We start from the raw sequence: 23,380 nt of genomic DNA, 5'->3' as shown, positions 1-23,380 counted from the left end.
TATTTGATTGCTCTAGTTAAGGAAATCATTTGATTGCTGAAGTTAAGGGAAATCCTAAGTACGGAAATCAAAGTCCTACAAAATGTCCAAGTGATTTAATATACTATCTGAATACACGGGTGAAAAGCATTAAAGTTCATTTGACACAACTAGTACTACACCTCTGTTTAGCAGGTGAAATAAAAATATGAAAAGCATCTTGATCGAATGAAGGAGTCAACCAAACCTCATTCCACTTCCTTCATCCGCCAACCAATGTAATCACAAATGCTAAAAATAGTCATCAGGAAAATAGCAGATTCCCGCACCATCCCACCCACCCCTGATCACATATATTACAAATATAAATTTATAATACAATTTTGAAATATCTTGTCCAGTAACCTTGACATTCGGTTCAACAGGGAGATGCTCTTTCTCACATGTAATGCCACTATGAACTTTATAAAAAAAAAAAAAAAAAAACACTGGGTGTGGCACATTGAGCAAAATAGCATCATGTATAACCCCAAAATACTGTTTTGCCAGTGACCTTGACCATTGACATGTCCGCAAAATAATTAATGGGGAAGTGTCTTTGCCCAAGTTTCGACTATCCCAGAAGTTTGATGAAAATTGGATCCAGAAACCTCATTTACTGAGCAAACACCAAACTAGTAAATCTAAGGATTGTGGTTTTCACCGCCATTTTATCAGCATGATAGGCTATTTATGGGGGCCAGTATTTGGTGGAAGAATCCTGGGGAAAATACTGGCAATCTTTCTCACATACGCTCTGTTGGCCAAGCCGAGACTCAAACTCAGCCAGCGGTGAGATGTCAGTGATCTGTGAAGGCAAACACCTTGGACCACTCTGCCACCTTGGTCCCACAACTGCTGTCCCTTATGAAGACTGATGAAAGGTAAAGAGAATTTGTGTTCCAATTCACCTATGATGACTGATTATAGCCAAGGAACTTCATTTTGTTTTGCTGAAATGTACATATTTTTGGCTCTGGTGACCCTGACCTTGATACTAACAGCACCAAAATTGATATATTCCTGTCCCTGTCCATTAGCAAGCCACACATAAGGTTTGAGAAAGAGCAAACTAAACTTAAACAACAGAAATGTCTTGTTTATAGCAGAAGATGGTCATTGCTATCACTGATGTGCAAATTGGACAATTGGTAAGTTGTAGTTGTTGTAGTAGTTGTTGGGTTTAAAGCCATTTTTCAGTCTCCAATAGGCTATACATGGCGGCCAGTATTAATGGTGGAGCAAGAACCTGGGAAAACCCCGGAAAGAACCACCAACCCACGAGAAGCTACTGGCAAGCTTTCTCACATACCCACATTAGCCAAATCCAACACTCGAACCCACACAGAGGTGAGATGGCAGTGATCCGTAACCGAGAGCGTTTTAGACCACTCGGCCACTTGGGGCCCAGATAATTGGTGAGCATAATTGGTATTGTACTGTCTGTACTTCTCGGCTTTCAATTATTCAAATCATAAATGTCTACTGAAAAGTCAGAAGCCTACCAAACTTTCATTTTATATTTATTGAGCAAAGCATCACGTATTAGCATATTTCCTTTATTTGCACACAGGAATTTATTGCATTGAAGAGAATAATTTCTTTTCTTTTCAAACAATATGAAAGAAAAAAAATCAATACTTCCTTTCAGGATATATTAAAATATTTTGAAACATTTGAAGCTGGAAATCTGTCAAGTTTCTTTATAACACAAAAAGTTACTAAAAACTGGAACTTTGAAAGCACTAGTCACATGACTAGTTCTAAGACAAATTTGTTTATCACGTTTCTAGTGACAAAACAAATTCCTTTATCACATTTCAAGTTATAAAACAAATTCCTTTATCACATTACAACTTATAAGACAAAATTCCTTTACTGAATTACTAGTTTCAAAACAAATTGATTTATCACATCACTTGTTATAAGACAAATTACTTCATCTCAAAACTAGTTCTAAGACTAATTACTTTATCACATTACTAGATCTCAATTACTTTATCACATTACTAAGACAAATTACTTTATCACATTACTAGTTCCAAGACTAATTACTTTATCCACCTCTGTATGTGTGGGTTAAAGTCTCTGGTTCGGGCAATGTGGGTATGTGAGAAAGCCTGCCAGTAGCTTATCGTGGGTTGGTGGTTCTTTCTGGGGTTTTCCTGGGTTCTTCCTCCACCATTTATACTGACCTATCTTGTGCTGAAAAATGGTGTTAAACCCAATAGCAACAATAACTTATAACATTACTAGTTCCAAGACAAATTATTTTATCACATTAGTAATTCCAAGACAAATTACTTTATCCCACAACTCGTTCTAAGACCCATTCCTCTATCACATAACTAGTTTCAAGACAAATTCTTTTATCACAAAAATAGTTACAAGCCAAATTCCTTCATCACATTACTAGTTCAAAGACAAGTTCTTTTATTATATTACTAGTTATAAGAAAAACTGCATAGAATGCAGTCTCACCTGCAAGGTTGCCTGACCCCTAACCTTCAACTCAGTCCAAGCATAAACTCAGCACAACTATATAAGTGGTCCTAACCCACTATAAGAATTAGGTCAACATGGGAAGTGTTCCCATCAACTTCATGTTCATGGCCGTACATGCAAAAGTTTCAATATAAAAAGGCTGAAATAAAGAAACCAAAAAGGAAAAAAAAAATCTTTGAGATCTTCACAAGCAACGAAGCTGCTGGAAAATAAATCTCAATGTCTAGTGTATTCTGGAGGTGATGCAAATCCTGCATAATTACAATTAGAAAATATATACAGTTGGTGAAGCAATAATAATTCCTAGTATGTACACGTTTTTTTTGTGTGCATAAATGTCATGGATTTTATAGACACAATGGTACAATGCAATATTATATTGTTAATTCCTTTATATGACCTCATTTTTATAACATCAAAAAAAGGTCTTGAGGAACATTTTCTCATTTTGCAGATTATACATCTGGTTCTATGTAGGAAAGTTTGAATGTGTGAAATCATGTTAAATCTGTCTGCAAGTACACTTAACAGATCATACAATGTGTCCTTTAAAGACAGGTGCACTTTGCAATGCAGACAGTATTAAACCAGTTGCATAACAGGTGTCATTTAAAAAAAAAGGTGTCCAATACAGCAGATTTCAACAGTTGAATATCAACTTCATTCCTTCTGCAAACATGAAGAAGAGTACCGTCAAAGGGACTGATTCATTTACTGTCTGTTAAGAATTTCAGGATTTAAAGATAAGACTAATTCTTGTTTTTAACCACTTAATGTTAAAAACATCTCTTTTGAGTGGCAAGATTGTCAGATTAGCCTATATAATACAAGACTAGAACCATTTACATTTAGAACCAACCAGACATGACAAGAAATCTTTGGTGACAACCCTGTATCAAAATAATAACCATCAATTCTAGTGACAACATTTTCAAGATGTCTATACTGGATGTTAGATAAGCATCACTGACTTTCAGGACCAAAGTAGACACCATAAAAAGGTCTCCAGTGAAACCCACATGTTGATGCCATTCCGTTCAGGAAAAGCAACAATTATAATATTTTCAAAATGGCTGCCTTGGTGGCCATATTTCAGATCAGATTGATGCCAGCTTTATTCAGAACCAAAGAGAGTTATGTACCATAAGTGACTAAACAATACCATGATCTTGCTGAGTAATATATGTGCAAACGTAAAGTTGTTGATAACATAAACATACAGTTGAAATTATCAGTGTTTAGTGATATTCCCTTAGCATGAATTACTTACATGGAAAATTCCCCTCAGAATAGAAGCAATGAAGATATTACTACTAATCGGAGTCAAGGACCTTGACATCTTAATTCTTAGGTTTTGCACATTCCTCCCAAGATTTACAAAATTCTACATATAGTATTTCATAATATTTTTATCTGGTCAATGACTGGGTCAGTTCAAACAATCCATCTAATGTTTTCCATTAATTACACATAATGAACTGTGTGAAGAAGCATTATCATTTAGAAAAATAAATAAATGGTCTCCAAAACTTTTTAAATCACTGGTCACAATGGATATCCAGGATTTAGGTAATTTCCAAAATTATTAGCGGTAAGTAATACAGCCACAAAACATGACAGACAGCTTGTCTTGAAGTCTCATCTGTATGCTTCATCAGCTCTTCTGCAGACCTACATTCTATGAAATACACTCTTATGTCTTCTCCAATGACCCCTGCACCATAGCTACACTCGGTTGTCTTCTCCAATGATCCCTGCACCAAGCTACATTCTGCTGTATTCTCCAATAATCAATGTACCAAGCTACACCCTGCTATCTGTTCCAACAACCCCTGCATCAAGCTACACTGTGCTGTCTTCTCCAATGACACAATAAGAAATCTTCTGGGGAAGAACCTCAAGCGATATGATTTTTGTTTAGTAGAACTAACAAGATATTTAAGACGGCTGCTGTGGAGACATATTGAATGTTAGATGAGCACAGTTTTCATTCTGGACCAACTAGCCATGAAAAGAAGTCTTTTTCAGTCAAACCACATTTTGGTACAATTCCAAACAAAATGCGGCAGCCACATTGGATGACCTTGTGTAATTTTCATTTAGGATTAACTAGACATGGTAAGAAGTCTTCTGAAGAAAACTCCACGTTGATATGATTTTCAAGATGGATGCTGTAACATCAAAAACGGTATGGCTTACAATTACGACCAACTGGACATCACAACAACTCTAAATTTCAGCAAAAACCGAAAGTTGAGATGACCATACATTCAGGAGGAGGCGTGACAACATTTTAAAGGTGGCCACTGTGTCAGCCAAGCTGCACCATTTTCATTCAGAACCAACTAGACCTTATGATGAATGTGCGTGTGAAATTAGAACAGCTGTACAGACAACAGACAGAAAACAGGCCATCCCACAAGTTCTTCTGGTCTAACACCACTAGCACACAAACAACAAATAAAACCTTATAACTTTTACAATATCAAAATTATTTACATTTCAGATCAGAGGACCCTCTGAAAGAAAGATGGACAACAATGGAAATCCAGTGCTTATCAAACTATTCTTCAAATCAATCAATACTATGTATGACCTATGCTGACTGATTAGTTTAACTATTTCAACATCGTGTCCAAAGAGATGCAGTTTATATTACCAGCTGTTATACATATACGGCGCAGACTAATCAGCTAAATAAAAATGCATAAAGAAATTTTGTAATGGATTTAATTTACATTTGAAAATTTAATTGTAAGCATTATGGTCCACAGTTCTCAGTGTAACATTCCTGCTCTAAGCATAACCCTGCCGTTATGGCATATTTGACCATGCTACCACTGTGTGTGTCCAATGTTCCATGCACCTCTTAAACTAAAGTATTTGATCCCAATGAGAACTGGCTCTCAAATTATGACATCCATTCAGGAGAATTTGAGACAAGATTTTTAATACATTCATTGTCAAAGTCATATTTGAGGTCAGATTGACAAAAATTTCACTCACAGCTCAACTAAACATCATACTTCATGCAGATACAACTTTTTATTTAGGTCAATCAGTTGGTCCGTCTCTTTCTTAATGTGATCACTTTTGCTCAAGAGTAACTGATATCCTCAAGTTCCATCAACAACCACCCTAAGTAGCAACATGAATTTCTTTCTCAAGTTAGCTGCCATGGTGGCCATATTGGATGTCAAATTGGCACCATTTTCATTTAGTACCAAGAAGACATCATAAGACTTTCTGGTGAAAAACAAAATGGATATGAATTTTCATCAGGATGTTACAATATTTTCAAAATGGCCATGGTGGTGGCCATATAGGAGATATCAGATCACAATAACAAACTAGACACCATAAGGAGTCTTCCAGTAAAATCCCCAGGATAAATTGGCTTTCTGTGCAGGTGGAGTAGCAATAACAAGGTTTTCAAACGGCTGTGACTGAACATCAGATTGGAACCATTTGCAATAAGACCAAATAGGTTTCACATTACCCGGTAAGCGTTTAATTGAAAACTCCATTTGATATGACCATCCATCCTTACAGGTGGCTATACCCAATGTCCAAGCAGAAACATTATAATTTAGGACCAACTAGACATAAGAAGAAGTCTTCTGGTGAAAATGTCCTTGTCAAAATTACATCCTGTTCAGGAACAGCAGTCTTGGGTCTTTCAGTGTTAACACCATCCATTCATTAGAAGCAACCATAACATGATTTTCATGATAGCTTATGTGGACGTCTGAACAGCACCATTTTCATTTAGGACCAACTAAACCGAAGGATGAAAGTGTATGCATGTCAAGTGTCATGTTTCATGGTAATCCCTCCAAATAGTTTAGTAGGAATCAGAGTAACAAAATAGAGTAATGGCCAGACAGACATAAGACAATGAACACAGTGCAATTGACAAGAGGCTATCTCGTATGCTCTTCTCATCAATATTGGATAGATGGCTAAATAAGCAATAGGTATTACAACATACCCAACACTAAAACATGGGAACAGACATTTGGAGACCACAATGTAAAGTCGCTCAAGTGGTCACCTCTACTGAAGAAGTACTCATCTTCAGCAACCCCTTTAAAATCAAAATACTTAAGAAATGAACCTTTCTAAGTAACTGCTTATCATAAATGAACCAACAGGTCAATCCTAGTTATGGCCTTTTACTAAAATCTAACAAAAATAGCATAATCATCCTCAACAATTTGTCACCTTTCAACACTTGTCTGACAATGAAGCCATTGTTGCTTTCTCCATATTAGGACTTTTCAACACCAGTTTGAAAAAAATAGGATTTTTCTCACATAGTTGTGGCTTCAAAACACAAATTTACAAAAAATACCATGATTGCCCTCTCCAAGTTGTGGATTTGCCATCATTGCCATCTCCAAGTTGTGGACTTGTCATCATTGCCATCTCCAATGATTGTTCAACACAAGTTTACAAAAAATACCATGATTGCCCTCTTTTAAGTTGTGGCATTACAACATAGGTTTGACAACAATGGTATGATTGACACAACAAAACTTATTACTGCCCTCTCAAGCTTTTACCTGTCAGCACAAGTCCGACAAAAATGGCACGATTGCCCAAACCACGTTATGGCCTTTCAATTTAAGTTTTTTTAAAAATATAATGTGATTGCTCTCTCAAATTTAACGAACATGCCATGGCTGCCCTCTCAAATTTATGACTTTTCAACACATACTTGACAAAAATGCCACGAGTGCCCTCTCAAATTTAAGACTTTTCAAAACAAGTTTGACAAAAATGACATGACTGCCCTCTCCCATTTATGGCCTCTCAAGAGATATTTGACAAAAATGCTGCCGATGTCCCCCAGTCTCAGCCTTTCAAGATGTGTTGGACAAAAATGACACAGCTGACATCTCCCAGTCACTGCCTTTCAAGACATGCTTGACAAAAATGACATGGATGACATCTCAGTCACAGCCTTTCAAGACAAGTTTGACAAAAATGATGACTGAAATCTCCCCGTTACAACCGTTCAAGACGTTTAACAAAAATGACATGGTTTACATCTCCCAGTTATAAACTCTCAAGATAAGTTTTACAAATTCTGTACATCTAATGAACCTCCTTACCATAAAATATTATCATTATGGCAGTGCGTGGACGACAAACATCAAAATCTATTAAACTGCCAATCATTTTCAACCCTACTTCCGCATGGTCCGCTGTGACCTTTAAACAAAAGTTTGTCAGTAACTTTATCTAACAAACATCCATACTGTGGGTAAGATTTTATTGATTTAAAACGACAGTGGACAGATTTCTCTAGCAGAATGCTGGCAGTACATTATTGATCTCCTGCTAAATCACAAGTCATCCACTGAATGATTGACAGCTTAGCAGCAGTGAATCTGCCAGAATATGGAAGCTGCTATCGTGACTTTTCCTCTTTGAAACAAAAGTAGGAAGATGAGGAGAAATCTGTTATCTTAGCTGGGGAACGACTAGAACATCAGCATTTCAAAGAAATTTGGAATCTAACCTCACATAATAGTCACCTCCTATCGACAGCAACCTCTCATATCCAGCCACAGACTAATTTTCTTAACTGCCATTTTCCACTGATAATTTACATCTCCTGAATAAAAAAATCTTCCTTAACCTGACAAACTGGTTCCATTCCTCAGGTGACTGGTTAAAAGAGGTAGACACAAAGAAACAAACTCCCCCTCCACTTCAATACACCCGCCCACCACTAAATCTTGCTTGATACTGTTCATACAAGTGTAAACAAGCAAAATGAGAAATATACATGTGGTTTCCAAAATACATACAGACTTTACTTTGCAGGAGACTCCATTGCTAAAGTTGAAAACCTAAATATTGCACTTGATCTCAACAAGAGACCCATGTGGGGGTGATGACACTTACGACTGACATAACTTGACAAGTGATCATTTCACCAAGCAGATGTAAGTAATAATATAAGAACATAACATAGGTAAGCTATATTCTGAAAAAAATTTGTACTAAAGATAATGGCACAATTAATTGCACAATTCACATAATTGCAAGAGAAATATTGTCTCTGCTTTGAGAGGTAAAAAGTTTAGCCAATCATATAAAAGCATCTGACTAATAAATGCCTGAATGCAATGTTATGACAGAGTAACTTCCCCTAATCTCACGAGCTCTCACATGATTTCCATCGAACTCAGCAAGATGTCATCCAGATGCATACCTCAATGCTTATTGCAATAAAAAGTGATCTCCAGATTAAAACGGCATGAACTAAGAATCATTAGCAAAGAAAGTGAAAGAAGCAGAAGACTAAAGAGTAACTGTGGATCTAACTTTAATGAAAAATGGAGAAAATAATTCCCTTGACTGGAATACGGCACATCCATTAGGATTTCCAATGTGAATAATCCTTTCGTAACAGGGTTTAAGAAATTTAAAAAACCTGCCCTCGTTCACCACAAGATATCTGGAAAACACGTTATCACAAAAGAAATCGGTAAACTTGCAATGACAAGTGCGTTGTCTGGATTACAAAGTCAGGGGGTCATTGCAGATTTTTTTAGTTTTTAACTCTGCTGCAATAAAAGAAAGATCTTAAAGTTCAAGGGTAACTTCTTAGAAAGAATATGAATCATTAGCCATTTTGATTTCTGGATAAATGTGTTCCAGGATGAACTACAATGAGACTGATGATAGTACACATTTTATGACAGGCAGTGAATTATCTGCCATTTGGTTAAAAAGATTTATTTGGCTTTTTGTATTGGCTTATATGTAATGTGTTGGTCTATAATATTGCTACAAAAAGATGTGCGACTTTAAACTAGAATACAAATGAACTAATCAAATTATTCTTTGAATGGACATTGCGTTTGTTTTGTTAATTGTGCATGGTGGTTTATTTGTATATTTATAGAGAAGAAAGTATGTTGTACAAGTTGCAATATCCTATTTCAAGCTGAAAATGTATGGGTCAGATGAAAATTTGTCAGTACAGTTCTGACCCCCACATTTTGTATTTGACCCCCAGTTCTGACACCAAGATTTTTTTTAACCCTTGATTTTACTCCCCTGGGGGATACACTGTTTCAACCCATATTCCAAGTTGGATCAGATATATGGTCTCCACAGTGGTAACAAGCATAAGCTCCTATGGCCTTAGGCAAGTTACAAATTTCAACACTGATCCAGATCTAGGATGTGAACAGACAACTATATGGGCAGTCTTGTACACAGATGCCAAAGGCAGGCTGAACAGAAAGGTCCTACAAATTTATTCCAAGTTACGAGCATAATTTAAAAAAATAAAAAAAAAAGTTCCATAAAATGCACCAGTATACACATGCCTCAGATTTAATAGTCAGCTTATATGTAGATAACTATAAAATGTGTGCAGAAATCACCTTTTCTTTATTCAGAAACAGTGACCATGACCTATGACCCTTTGATCTTGAAAATAAAAGGCACCTGCCTTGCTCCAAGTGGATGCTACCCAAAAAAATATGGTCCATGACAGTATATAGACTAATGTAATTTGCAGAAACCATTCTTCTTCTTTCAGCAACCTTGGCTTTTGACCTTCCAACTCCAAAACATACAATTCTGCCTTACTCCATGTGCAAACCATCCACATGCTCGAGTCTAGGTATGTGAAGAAGAAATATTACTGTGCAGAAACCATTTTTCTTCTCTTAATACCTATACATCTTACTTTAGGACCCCTAAAACAATTTGATTCTTCCTTTACCCAAATGCAGACCATCAGCAAACATTTGTCCACATATGTAAGTAAAATTTGTTGTAGAGCAGAAACCAATGGCTCCTTTTAGGCAAAGTAATGACCTTTTGACCCTATATTGATTGGTAATTCCATGTGCATGCTGTCCAAAAAAGTTTGGCAATTATAGATATAAGACAACTTAAGTTCTTGTGTCCAATGGAAATTGGTAACCAATAGGTAGAAAGATGTAATAACATAAAACATTTAACTTTATGGCAGGAGTATTAAAAAACACATTTTTATTGGCTCTGCCATCCATAGCTACTCTTCCAACAGAAATGCCATTTCTGTAGGATATTTACATCTGTGGGCTACAGCAACCATGAAATTTGTCAAGACTGACATCTCTGGAACAAAACTGAATTACCCAATAACCACCAAAAATGACCTTCCCACTAACATAAAAGTGCCTTAAAATTACATACTCATTTCAGCAAGAATTTGCATGACAATGTCCTTGAGGCAAACCTCCATGATTTTGTTCACCTTGGTGTGTTATACAACATTGACTTGCAAGTATAAATTCTAGATCTTTCTGCAGCAATCTCTGACCTACATTTTGGAATCTTAAGGACAGTTATCACCTTGTTTTTGGTTAACTTCCAGAAGAAGTGAAGTGATGTAAGACACAAAAAGGGCAAAGATGCTGTGCTGACTGAAATCAATATTAGTTAAAACTGCAGAACAAATATGGACGAAGAGTGAAGTCTTGCTCTCTTAGAAGCATCTTCCTTGTCAAGTGCAAAAGAATGATGCAGAAGCAGCCAGATTCCAACCTAACAGCCCACCAATGCACCCACCAAACCTGAGCTTAAGTCATGTATCCCTAAAATATATATACATATTTTATAATTCCAAATTAGAACTCATCCTATAGCAAGTAAATTGAACTAAATCTAGAGTAACATCACTGTTCTCACTAAGAGGCTAATGAAGCTGAAACAGACGATTGTACAATGTACAATTTTGTTTTCTTCTAAAAATCGTACCCATTATTTAGACTCTTCAAAAAGAAGTCAACCAAAGTGACTGAAATCCATTTTAGCTTATCAATAAAACAGGAGTCCATAGTAGGCCTGATATTGTTCACCAGCCTAACGTAACTTAAGAGTTGGCCATTTCACTTCTGTAATATTCTAGGAACAAGTAAACCATCTTCCCATTATATCAGGCTGATTTAACCAATTTTGTTCAGTCTCACAACCCCCAAACAACAACGTTTCATTAGATGACGGCACAAATACAAATTTCACTCGTATGACACATCAACTAAAGCTAAGTACACATGCAGGTTTTGAATTTAACATAACTTTCACTGGAGCCAAAATGACCAGCAGACAAGTTCTGCTGAATCTTCACTAATCCTTCCAACAAAGCATAAACACCAGATTGAGAAATTAACTGGTCCAGTTGAATCCTCACGGGTCCTTCCCACAAAACATTGTTAGACAAATCGAGACTAATAACCCTTTTCTTCTTAAATATCACCATCATAGCAAGGCTACTTGAACATATTCAGTAAAAGTTTACCATAAAACAAAACTTGGTTATGGTTATCAGGACTTTTTTCTGTGCCCATTTTCATAAACTTTCTATACCAGTTACACTTCATAACATTGATCTCATTAAAAATCGGCGATTTCTTTGTCCATGTCTGCTTGAATATCGATTTACACTTTTCCCTATCATAAGCATTATTCCTCTCTTCAAGATCATTCTTCAACATCATTCTCATTTCACTTCTTCGTTTTCTTCTACGGGTTCATCATTTATCATGCTCATAAACATTGTCATTGCCTTGATTTTAAAATCGGGGATTGGATTCTCAGTTTGAAAAAGAAGTCTAATCCCAAATAGTTTAACCCTCAGGGTGGGGGGAATGAATCTTTGGCATTCATATAATAATTTCCACGAGAACTTCGGCATTGTCCAGTTATTCAGATTCTTTTTAAATTGCCTACGATGCATAAACAAATAATGATTGGCTGCAACTGATACTCAAATTCAATATTTAATGCTAAACGTTTCTTTTTGAATTATAAAATGGTAAGTAGCAACATTTTTGCTTAACATTACATAAAGCACAGAGTATAGTAAGTGTGCTCAGTGTTGCCTCTAAATGAATGGTAGATGTGCATGCTATGCGTGCTGCATTGTGCAAGCATTTTGGATAGACTTTTGCATTAATGTTGGATTGAATATTTGGTAATTTTGATCTGCTGCACAGAGAACAATTCAGCTGTGTGGGGATGTCTGAGCAGCTGCGCGGCCATGCACGCGCACAGCTTAGAGGGAATGCTGAATGTGCTGTAAATTAATACACTTTTTCATCGCCTTCTCACATCCACTTGATAATATTGAACTCATCCGATGAATGAACCAGCAATCCTAAATATAATTTTTAAGTTGTTTGTTGCAAGATGCAGCCTCTGGTTTGTATAGTCTGTGCAAAAACAAGACTATTGTATGGTAAACATGTATCAAATTCCTGAGAATATTCGCCATCAAGATGTACATTCTGGTCGCAAGTACTAAACAGCGGATGGACTAGTACAGATTTTATTTTGGATAGCACTATGTATATTTCATTGCATAGGAACTTGTTAAAGTAACAGGGAGAATGAAACCCGCTAATATATATGTGTGATTTCTTTTATCTTGTGATTGTTTAAAAGTAGAATCTTTCATTAAAATTACAATCACTAAACTTTGAATATTTTGTGAAGCATCTAAATAGTCTCAGAAATCTTTGCTTGATCAATTTACCTTTAATCTCTTGCAATACACATGTGAATGCATTTTAGGTGGAGTCTTTGAATATAAAATGGCATTGGTTACAACCTGAAAACAGCATTATGCACTGCAAACTGTAGCTGAGCAGACACGTAAATTCCATGTGATGTAATGAATGTCTTGTATTACATAACCATGTTACTGTGAATTTCAAACTGGGACAATATAACTTGATCTGTCCACTACAAGTCACCACATGGCCAATCCAGAGTTGCAAAGTTGTTAGCGTGCCGGCCTCACAAACAAAAAGGGTGTGGGTTAGACTCCTACCATTGGACCAACCTGGGTCAACTACCATGGTGTCCTTGGACAAGGAACTTTACAACTGACTCAGCACTATATAGCGTACTTGTGTTGCTGTGCCGTCTGACACCAAACCAATTGAAACCCATACATTAGGTCCATGATGGAAACAGCATGAAAGGATTAAGATCCTTCATGGATTTTCTGTAATCCTTAACGTGTGTACTGTTTGTTTTTTTTTTTGTTTTTTTTTTAAAAATTAAAGTGTGCCATATTTGTATCAAGCATGAGGTATATATCTTCTTGTATGTGCTGAATAAATTACCAGACTCTTCTAACAACTTGTTTTCCAACTTTTCAAATGAAATTAATGTAGGATCCACCAGTGGGATAAAATAGGGTTAGTTGGTTTGTGAAAACAAACTTTAATTTTTTGTCTATTAGGTAGAAACAAACAACACAGTCCTTGATATGCCAGTGCATTATGCAATGGAAGATCAGGATCTATGTTGTTTGCAGCTGGACCCATCTTATAAATGAGCCCAGTACATTTCCAGAGTTGTTCTGGCATGGGAATGCAGATAGTATCAGAGTAAAATATTTTCCCCCCAGTAGATTGGACGCAGAATTCTAACCCATTGGCTCAATTTATGGATTGGCTAATTATCAAAATAAAATGGAAAAATTCCAGTTCTGGGACAGAAAAGAAAGAAAAAAACTGCAGTAAAACAAACTTACAGTATGTTGAATGACCACCTGCCAAATCTGACAACTAAACACCCTTCCAACCTCATAGTCAGCCCAAAAGAAGTTGGACAATATTTTGTATTACTGTCTAGTTTTTATTGTTTTTTGTCTTCCTTTCTTGTAACTTATCCTGAATGTAATCCTATAGAATTAACAGTCATCTAAGCCAGGTAATACACTTGGGGGAAATCGTACAATATCTACAGCAATGTAATTTGTATGTACAGAATAAGTAGCAAAGGTTTTAGAAATTATAGTTTTACAGCATTCTCACACACGTCACAGTAGCTACCAAGTGAGGGGCACAAGAGAGGACTCTTTCTATATATATATTTAAAAAATGCAGTCTCGTAAACAAGTTATTTTATTCAAATATATCTTAAACTTCAAGCCCAATTTTCTCACCCCCGAATAGCCACACTAAGAAACTACAGTTCATCTAGGCAAAATGTCACCCATACATTTTCCCTATGGCGCCCCAACTTCACCTGCACTAGAATCCAGCCCCCAGCTATTGATTTCCAGCACCACTACCACCAAGCAGTCGGTCCCACTCCAGCTAGCCACTTTCCCTGAGGGAGTAAAACTTACATACATGTGCTCACTTGATTATTTAAAAATCTGATTTAAAAAGAACAGCCGAATAGAAACTTTTTATTTTAAAAGCTACCAAAGCTGTCAAGAATAGAATGTGCTATGTTTTGAGGTTAGCAATCAATAAATTATTTATGTTTATATTGACAACCCATCCCCCCTCTCACCGTGACAATACATCGGCCCAGAATTCTGCACACTGACGGTAGAAACCTTCTACCCAGAAATAATTGTATACATGCTCCTCAATCTTGAACTATTGACCACTCCATGGTGAATACATTGATTACCGTCGTATTGATACTACTAAGGACAAAAGAAAGCTTTTCTAAAAGTCGAAAATTCTATTTTAAAGAATACATTTTTTTTAGCACATCTCGCATGAAGAAATCTAGGATCTAATGGTTCCCTTAGCATTCAAAGGGCACCCATGTATTTGTTGTATTTATCCATCTGTATGTCGAACATAAAACATGTCATATCATGCCGTTTGTTTAAGACTGAATCACACCCAAGTATATCAAATTCAAAATTAACTTACACAAGGGATGGCCAATATGGCTGGCACGACCACATATGCCTTTTAAAGCTTTTAGAATTACCAGCCAATCCTTAAATTTATTGTTTTTATTCCCCAACAGTGCTGTACAATGTATACCATCTACCGTCAATTCACCCATTTGTGGGGTGGGGGGGGGGGGTTCAACAAACCCCGAACCTGAAGACCCAAACCATGTTAAAAACCAGAGAAACCCCTTTTCTATCCATGATCCATCTGCAATGAACAAGGAAACACCCTTCTCCCTTCTCCATCCACGAATTTAAATACTCAAAACATTAAAACTGATTTCATAAAAATACTTCACTTGAACAGTATATGAGTGTGTGTGATTTGGATTTTCAACGTGGCTTTAACAATTTTTCAGTTATATTGCTACGATGTCGGCAATGTGACAGTTTATAGTTACGTCTAACACTGGGACATCATGCCACAGACATGCAGCATGATGTCCCACCCAGTCACATTATCCTGACACCACGCCAACCAGTCCTAACACTAAACTCTTAATGCTGAGTGCCTAGCGAAGCACCTGTTAGTACCATTTTTATAAGTCTTGGGTATGACTCGGCCGGGGATCGAACCCACAACCTCCTGCATCCGGAGCGGTCTGAACAGTATATGAAATCCCTCACAATCAATAACCACAGTGTAACATAGATATAAAAATATATCTATTCAACAGTGTATAAAATCCCTCACTACAATGAACCTTGGTGTAACACTGATATAACATGGGTTTAGTCTTGGATCCAATGATGCTGGTTGAATTAGTTATCCATATAATGTATCCCAGTATAAAGCAACCACACACACACACGGATTATCAAATCCATTTGCTCTGATCTGGGGACAAGCTCAGTTTCAGTTTGGGAAAGCTCAAATTGTCAAAGCACTACCCAAAGTCCTTCAAATTGAAAAGGGATGCAAGATACAAGAAATGTTATTGTTATTTCCTAATGCTTTGTGTTGTGCAAGTTTTATACCCTTCTATCTTGCCATAATACATGTATCAATACCTTTATTTAGCATTTATATGTAACGCATTCTTCTTCTGCATACCTGGCTACGGTTTCTTAATGTAGTGTATGCATCAATTCCATCTTGTAGTCAATGTCAGTCTCACATCTTCTCATGCAGACATGGTAATGTGAATATTTACTAATTTAAAACAATTTTTGACAAAAATGAAACAAATATTTATATTTTAACTTCTCAATGTGGTCATAACATTTGTACGAATAAGGGATTCACCGACTTTCCAATATAAAGTTAGCCTCTGGCAGTTTCTCAGATTGTTCAAAGATTGTTCTGATGCATGTCACCTGTTTTATCGCGACTAGGTGTTAACTACTAAAAAATTACAACTTGTGAGATTTCTTTGACAGGTGTGTGTTTGGAAATAAAAGGCACTTGTCTCTAATAATTAACTATCAAAAGGACTTTGTTCAAAGCGTTGTTAATGTTAGAAAAATGTGTGTGTGTGTGTGTGTGTGAGATTTGGAATTATTAACATAGCTTTAACAATTTTTGTCTTATCGCTATGATGTCTGCAGTGTGGCAGTTTATAGTGATGTCTAGCACTGGGGCGTCATGCCGCAGACATGTAGCATGATATCCCACCCAGTCACATTATCCTGACACCAGGCCGACAAATCCTAACAATAACCTCTTAATGCTGAGCAGCAAGCGAAGACGCTGTTAGTACCATTTTTGTAAGTCTTTGGTATGAATTGGCCAGTGATCGAACCCATGACCTCCCGCATCCGAGGTGGACACTCTAACCACTAGGCCACCGGAGCAGTTTAGAAAAATGTAGAATCAACAAGTGGCCTAATATGTTGTTTATGTAATAATTACTGGAGACACGATACAATCTGCTTGGCAAGTAATTAATTGGAGAAAGAAAAGTGTTTTCAAATCATTCCAAGAAGTCAGATTCGCAAATATTTGAATGCATGTTGACGACTGGAAGGCAACTACTTGATAACTGTTACGGAGATGGATAAAATATGTGCTCACAAATCCTCAAGTTGCGAATCTAAATAAATTATTGCAAAGGCTTACTATATTTTTTTCCTCTTAAAAATGTAGCCATTTCCAAACTTTTTACTACTTATCCCTTTTGTCTGACTACATACATATACATGTCTGCTGTTGCTCCTCCAACTGTTTCTACTTTGGTTAACAGTTTGAGGGATTTGTTTCGAGTAGTGTTCTTGTAACTTTCGCTTACATTTGAAAATTATAATTTTTATTTTATTTCATCATATGGATTTTAAAGAAATCAATAAAATTAGATGACAGGACATTTAAGATAGATGAAGTACTGCAGTAACCCTCTAGTTCTTTTAATAGTAAGCTTCCTGCTTAATGTCGTAAAGCACCAAGTAAACCCATCAATTGCAATTTTAAATGTTACATCGTCAGCAGCACATGACAGTGACTGAATACAACTCTAAAGAGTTTGTACCAATAAAAACAGTTGGCACATGGCACTTGCATGGTCCTGTTACACTACAAACAGATCAGAATGTATAAAAAAAAAGAGACCAAGGAAAGACAAATTTATGTCTTTTATTATAACTTTGAACTATATTATACTTTGAAGTTGTGTACGATGTCATAATTTTAACAAGAACAACTTTGAAGTTGTGCACGATGTGTTACTTTAACAAGAAATAAAGCCAACTCTGCATACAGGTATTACTGCAATTCAGACATATTTATTGTAACTGGCAACGACAATCTGTTAATTAGCTTGTTGTGTCATGTCAAAGAACAATTAGGTTTTCGTCAGCTGTTTAAATGAATCCAGCTTAGCTGCAGTGTTAGCACTACATAAGTTCTCAAAGAAGCAATAACAGGCTCTCCCATAAAGAGGAATCATCAAATTCATAGTGATCAGATTAAAACAAAAGTAAGAAGTAAAATTAAAACAAATTTTCTTTGACAAGACTTCGTTGTTTTGTTTTTATTTCTTGGAGTGTTGTCACCAGCAGGCATTACATACTATTTTCACTGATCGATATTTCGATATATATATTCTATTATGTGTTTGTTATACACAATCTTACAAAATATAATATATTGTTAAAATCTGAAAACTTCCTTCCATCTTAATGTGCAACAACTACTGTGTTTGATGATAGATCAAGCAATACAATGAACTTTCATTTACCAATTTTGATCCCAATTATTAAATGTAAAGCAAAGAGAACCCTACTAATTACGTTTTCTTCATTAAAACAGAATGGAATCCACAACTACCTCCACATTATAAGCAATAATGCAATAATTACGAACAATTCTAAACATGTACATCGCATGCAATAACCGAAATGATGCCATTAAATTGAAATGATTCTAAACTCAACCCCACCCCATCCAATGATGTACATTTGTCTGAAAGTCGATGGCTATTTATATGTGAGCCATTGACAATGTGCATGCTGCACTATGCTCAACTTGCGAATGTTTCATTTTAACGGATATCAATAGCCACTTTAATAACAGGACCCTGTTTTTATACATGTCTTTAGAATCATCTTGGTAGTTTTTTGTACTCCTCTAACAATAAATTCAGATCATGAAAACATTCACTGAGCAACCCGAAATACTGTCGGGGCATGCAAACAGAATGCTTCTGCAGGATCTACAATGCCTGCAACAAAAACTGCAGTCACTTCCAAACTCAGAGAAAAGTTTCACCGATATAATATGGTATTCATCACAAACACTTTTTTCTAAGAGTAAATAACGTAGTTTTAAAAATATGTATGTCGGCAACATCAGTAAATAAAATGGATCAGTAAGACCATGCAATCCATTGAACAACCAAGTTAGACTTTCTCCTATAAAATAAACTACATTTAGCTGCTGACTCGAACAGCTGGCAAAACATGTGAGAAAAACTGGCAACCTCCCTGATGCTAATCTTGAATTATCTTAAATAATTATATATATTTGGAAAAATCCCTTGAAAATCGGGACAAAGTCTCCTTTAAGGCTGTTCTAGAAAAATCAAATGCATGTGGAAAGGTGCTGAAAATTAAAGTCAATCTTACAAACCAATTTAGTCTCGATATAATTTTCTAAGACTTTTATGAGAAATATACAGAGACAAATGGATAGGCAGACAGAGACAAGATTAATACACGTGTCTAAATTGGGGATGGGGAGAGGAATAATGGGAATCTTTCTACTCATCTGTATATAACATACCCAAATAGAAACAGCACAGACACAGATGTACCGGCATATCAGAGTCTACATAGTTCCAAATATTTTTTTTTTATGCTTTCAAACAAACAGCAAAATGATCAGGGATGGGGGGCCTTTTCAAGACACTTTGAACACAATATTGGCTACATCATGTCAAAGGTGCTGGTTGCTGGGTTAGTTGACTATTTGATTTTAACAGCAAATTGTTGGCTATATCAGGCAGAAGAAATGAAAGTAGTGTGCATTTCTCAAGGACACATCTTGGCAGCTGACCTGGGTTGGCCTTGATTGATATGTAACCTTCAACCCTTGGACAGTTCAACACACAATCGAGCTACCTCAACTCCCTCCTGTAATGCAGAGGAAATGGGAGGAAAGTGCCATTCCCATGGAAATACCAACATGGGCTGACCTGGGTCATGTTGAACCTGCAACCGCTATATTATGAATCTAATACTCAACCAAACTGAGCTACCATGGCAAAGACACCAATATGCTGGTGCATAATGTGTCACTAAATCTAGGTCTAAGCTGTTTGTAGCTGGATGTGTGCTATACAGGATTTGCCAACACACCAAGACACATGTATTAACAGGTCGGCTGATTTAGTCTTTTTTTTTTGTTGTTGTTGTCTTGTTTTGTCTAAATACCTCAATTTTGAATATAGATGACTCAGACAGAACAGCATCCTCAAGGGTGGGTAGCTTAAACAGAAAAACAAACTGCATTCGATACAGTTTCTGCAGGTGGAAAGTACTGTGAAATCACTGATTGTCGAGGGAATCAATTTTTGATGGTCTTGTGAAAAAATACCCCTTACATGGATATGTGTCTCAAAATTTTTGCATATTAACTTTCACGAGGAATTTAAATTTGTGGTTTGAAGCAACCACGAGAACCATGAAAACTGGCACACCACGAATAACAGTGAAATCACAGCAATTTTGCAGTATGGTTTCAATGTTTTCAAAATGATGCAAATTACAGCAAAACACCAAGAGGCGCCAATTATCAAAGAGCAGACAGTTCAGTCAAAACTATTTAACTTTAAGTAAAATATTGCTTTGTACGATGTACATGAAATGATTATGCTTGTACTGCTGACATGGTTCAAAGAATCAAAATATTTTTAATTGGATGGCAGACAGTGTAACAAGTATGTTAAAATTGGCCCTTATGAAAATCAAATCGACTGAAAAAGATTAAAATCCAAAAATCCTGTCTGTTCATGAATCCAATCCATATTCCAAAAGTAATCTAATTCAATTTTATAAAGGTCGCTTTTTTTTAGAAAAGTCTTATTGTTAGCCCATCATCGCAATATCAGTGAATGTAATTTTTTAAAATCAAAAACATCCAAAAATAAATATTTAGTTTCAGAACTTATCAAACAGACACCTGGATAAAACCTGAGCATCTGTTTAAGTATTAGCATGGATGAAAAAAATTAATGCACAACTCAAAAGCATTAAAATGGCCACACACAAATCACACAAAACAAAACAGAATCATAGAAAAATGAGAAAATAAAAGAATTGCACAATGAAAAGGGCGGAAATAAGTATCGTAGTATTTACAAAGTTACTCATAATAAGAATTAAGTACTTACATGTGCTATTCCATTTACCCCATACCCTGAATTTACAAAACCCTGCAAAGAGATAACATTTTCAGTTATAAAATTACAAAGTTTACAATTTTTCAACTTATTTCACAGCAATTTTCTTTATGTATTATCCAACTTGCAAGCAATTTATCAGTACTGTTTATTACAAAATGGGCCAACTCCCTTATATAAAAAAAAATCCTGCTGAACAAAAGTGGGCCAAAGTGCCTCACAACTTAAGGGTTGCTTATCTTTCAGCAGTACTAGTTTGGTAATTTTATCCCGTCATGAATGCATTATTCTTATTATGCTTGACATGTATGTTGCACATCATTCATGCATTGTGTATTAATAGAAATGACCATTTCTCAAACCACTTTGAATGAAACTTATAAACTTCTGACTTTTTCAATGGCAGCACATTCTTGGAAGCTTGACAATCACAATCATAAGGTTCGTGTCTCTGACCCAAATGTCGGCTCTGACCAGGAATAACTGCCATCCTCAGAAAGAGGTACAATTTCTAAACTTCCTAGAATTGTTCATTGTGATGTCTTCTGCAAAAATATTGCAAAACTGACTTCTGATTCATCAATGATTTTGTGTTTCCACACTACAGGTTCAACCGTCAGTGTACAATATAAATGGACAGGGCTCCAAGTAGGTTTAACATATTGGTCCCAGAATGGTTACCCACTTAAAAATAATGTTGCCATTTGCAAACATTTGGTCACCAAATTTTGTTATGCAAAATGTAGCTTGAATATCAGCACTAATTTATAAACAGGTTGCAGGAGAAATGTCCTCTCTTGTAGTTTTTTTATAGTACATTTCATAACAACTGGTAAATTGTAAGCAACAATACGAGCCCTTGTGATCAAGATCAACGAGCTTGAGCCTTGGGGGTTAAGGTTGAATTTTTTTGCCAGCCAGTGACTGTTCTGCAAAATTTACCTGCCAATTTAAAGTTCTGGTTGACATTTCAAGTAATTTACTCGCAACTTCCAACCTTGATGGGCCATGTCTGTCTTGTCCAATCAGATGATTGGAATTACTTGGATTCCTACCTATAAATCCTACATACTATAAATTACGTTTCTTATAAGAGTTGGTTGTCCATCACAACATCTGCAAGATCACGTTTTGAGTGACATATATGTTGTTGTGGGTTCGATGACATTTTCAGCACATGATAGGCTATACAAGATGGCCAGTACAAATGGTGGCAGAAGAGCCCAGAAAAACCCCTGGAGGAACCGTTGGCCCATGGGAAGCTACTGGTAAGCTTTCTCACATATCCACATTGGCTGAGCACAAAACTTGAACATTTGTATGGACACAGATGAGATGGCAGTGGTATGTAAAGGCCAGCTCTTTTGACTACTTGAACACCAGGCGTTCTCAAGTAAAATCTCTGCAAAAACCGAATACATAGGAGTCGCAATAGACATCAAAATCAAAGGAAATGTGGTAAATTTGAACTTATAGCAACAATGGCCATATCTGATGGCATCATTTGTCCAAAACTTAATGCCAGAATGCCTTTTGTAAAGTTTGGACGATTTTCTGCATTGTGGTGTTTGAAAAGTCATTTAAAGGACGTAATGGCAGCCATATCTGATGGGGGAACAATATTGATTGCACAAATTTATAAGCCGATCTAAGTCTTTTAGCATGAACCCCATGTTGATACAACCCTCCATTCAGGACTAGAACAAATACAATGATTTTCAAGATGGACACTGCAAGTACCAAACTGAATGCCTGAAAAAGCACGAATGTACAAAAACAAAAGTCCAACAATCAGAGGCCAAAACTCTGCTACATGAAGATGTATAGCAATGACAAACTCTGCCAAGTGTTTTGTCAATAATAATTAAGGGAGTCACTGTGTAAAATCCAAAATGGGTGGGTCTGACAATCAGGGGCTACAACTCTATTTAACGCTGTAACACTCGTACAATAATACTCAGTTAGGGCCTAATCAATATCAAGCAGCCAATACAATTTGGTTGAAATTCAATAATAATTACGTTAATGTGTACACAAAAGTGGACTAGTCCAAAAAATCTGCTAAATGATAATGTAGAATGCTGAAAATCGTTCTCAGCAAAAGTCACATGATTATCAAGCAGCACATGATATTTGGTTAATAAAGAGAGTTGGTAAGAATGGATGGAGGGAAGGACAAAAATGTAAGGATGGACAACTAGAAAGAAATTTTGCAATCTGGATACAGAGACTATAAGAAAAGGAAAAAACTCCTCTGATCAATTCTTTAAAAATGAATTGAGAAAATGATGGC

At 36.2% G+C, this 23,380-nt stretch overlaps 1 protein-coding gene across 17 annotated transcripts in view; it reads right to left on the bottom strand.

Moving 5' to 3' along the window:
• LOC149807575 (single-stranded DNA-binding protein 2-like) overlaps positions 1-23,380 on the bottom strand; it is a 202,057-nt gene that overhangs the window by 142,923 nt on the left and 35,754 nt on the right. For 11 of the 17 annotated variants that reach the window (XM_089968132.1, XM_089968104.1, XM_089968144.1 and 8 more), the window contains exons 5-6: positions 21,079-21,120; positions 20,120-20,173 (exon numbers count right to left, since the gene is read on the bottom strand). The exons of 2 other annotated variants lie outside the window; for them this stretch is intronic. In XM_089968132.1, the coding sequence (XP_089824258.1) occupies positions 20,120-20,173; positions 21,079-21,120 (96 nt within the window). The remainder of the gene's footprint in view (positions 1-20,119; positions 20,174-21,078; positions 21,121-23,380) is intronic. 4 more of the 17 variants (XM_089968086.1, XM_089968195.1, XM_089968166.1 and 1 more) reach the window with 1 other exon arrangement.

This window comes from Sinohyriopsis cumingii, chromosome 1 (genome assembly GCF_028554795.1).
Source record: "Sinohyriopsis cumingii isolate HCF-2022 chromosome 1, ASM2855479v2, whole genome shotgun sequence".
Taxonomy (NCBI): Eukaryota; Metazoa; Mollusca; class Bivalvia; order Unionida; family Unionidae; genus Sinohyriopsis; species Sinohyriopsis cumingii.
This window is presented reverse-complemented; position numbering and strand designations above follow the sequence as displayed.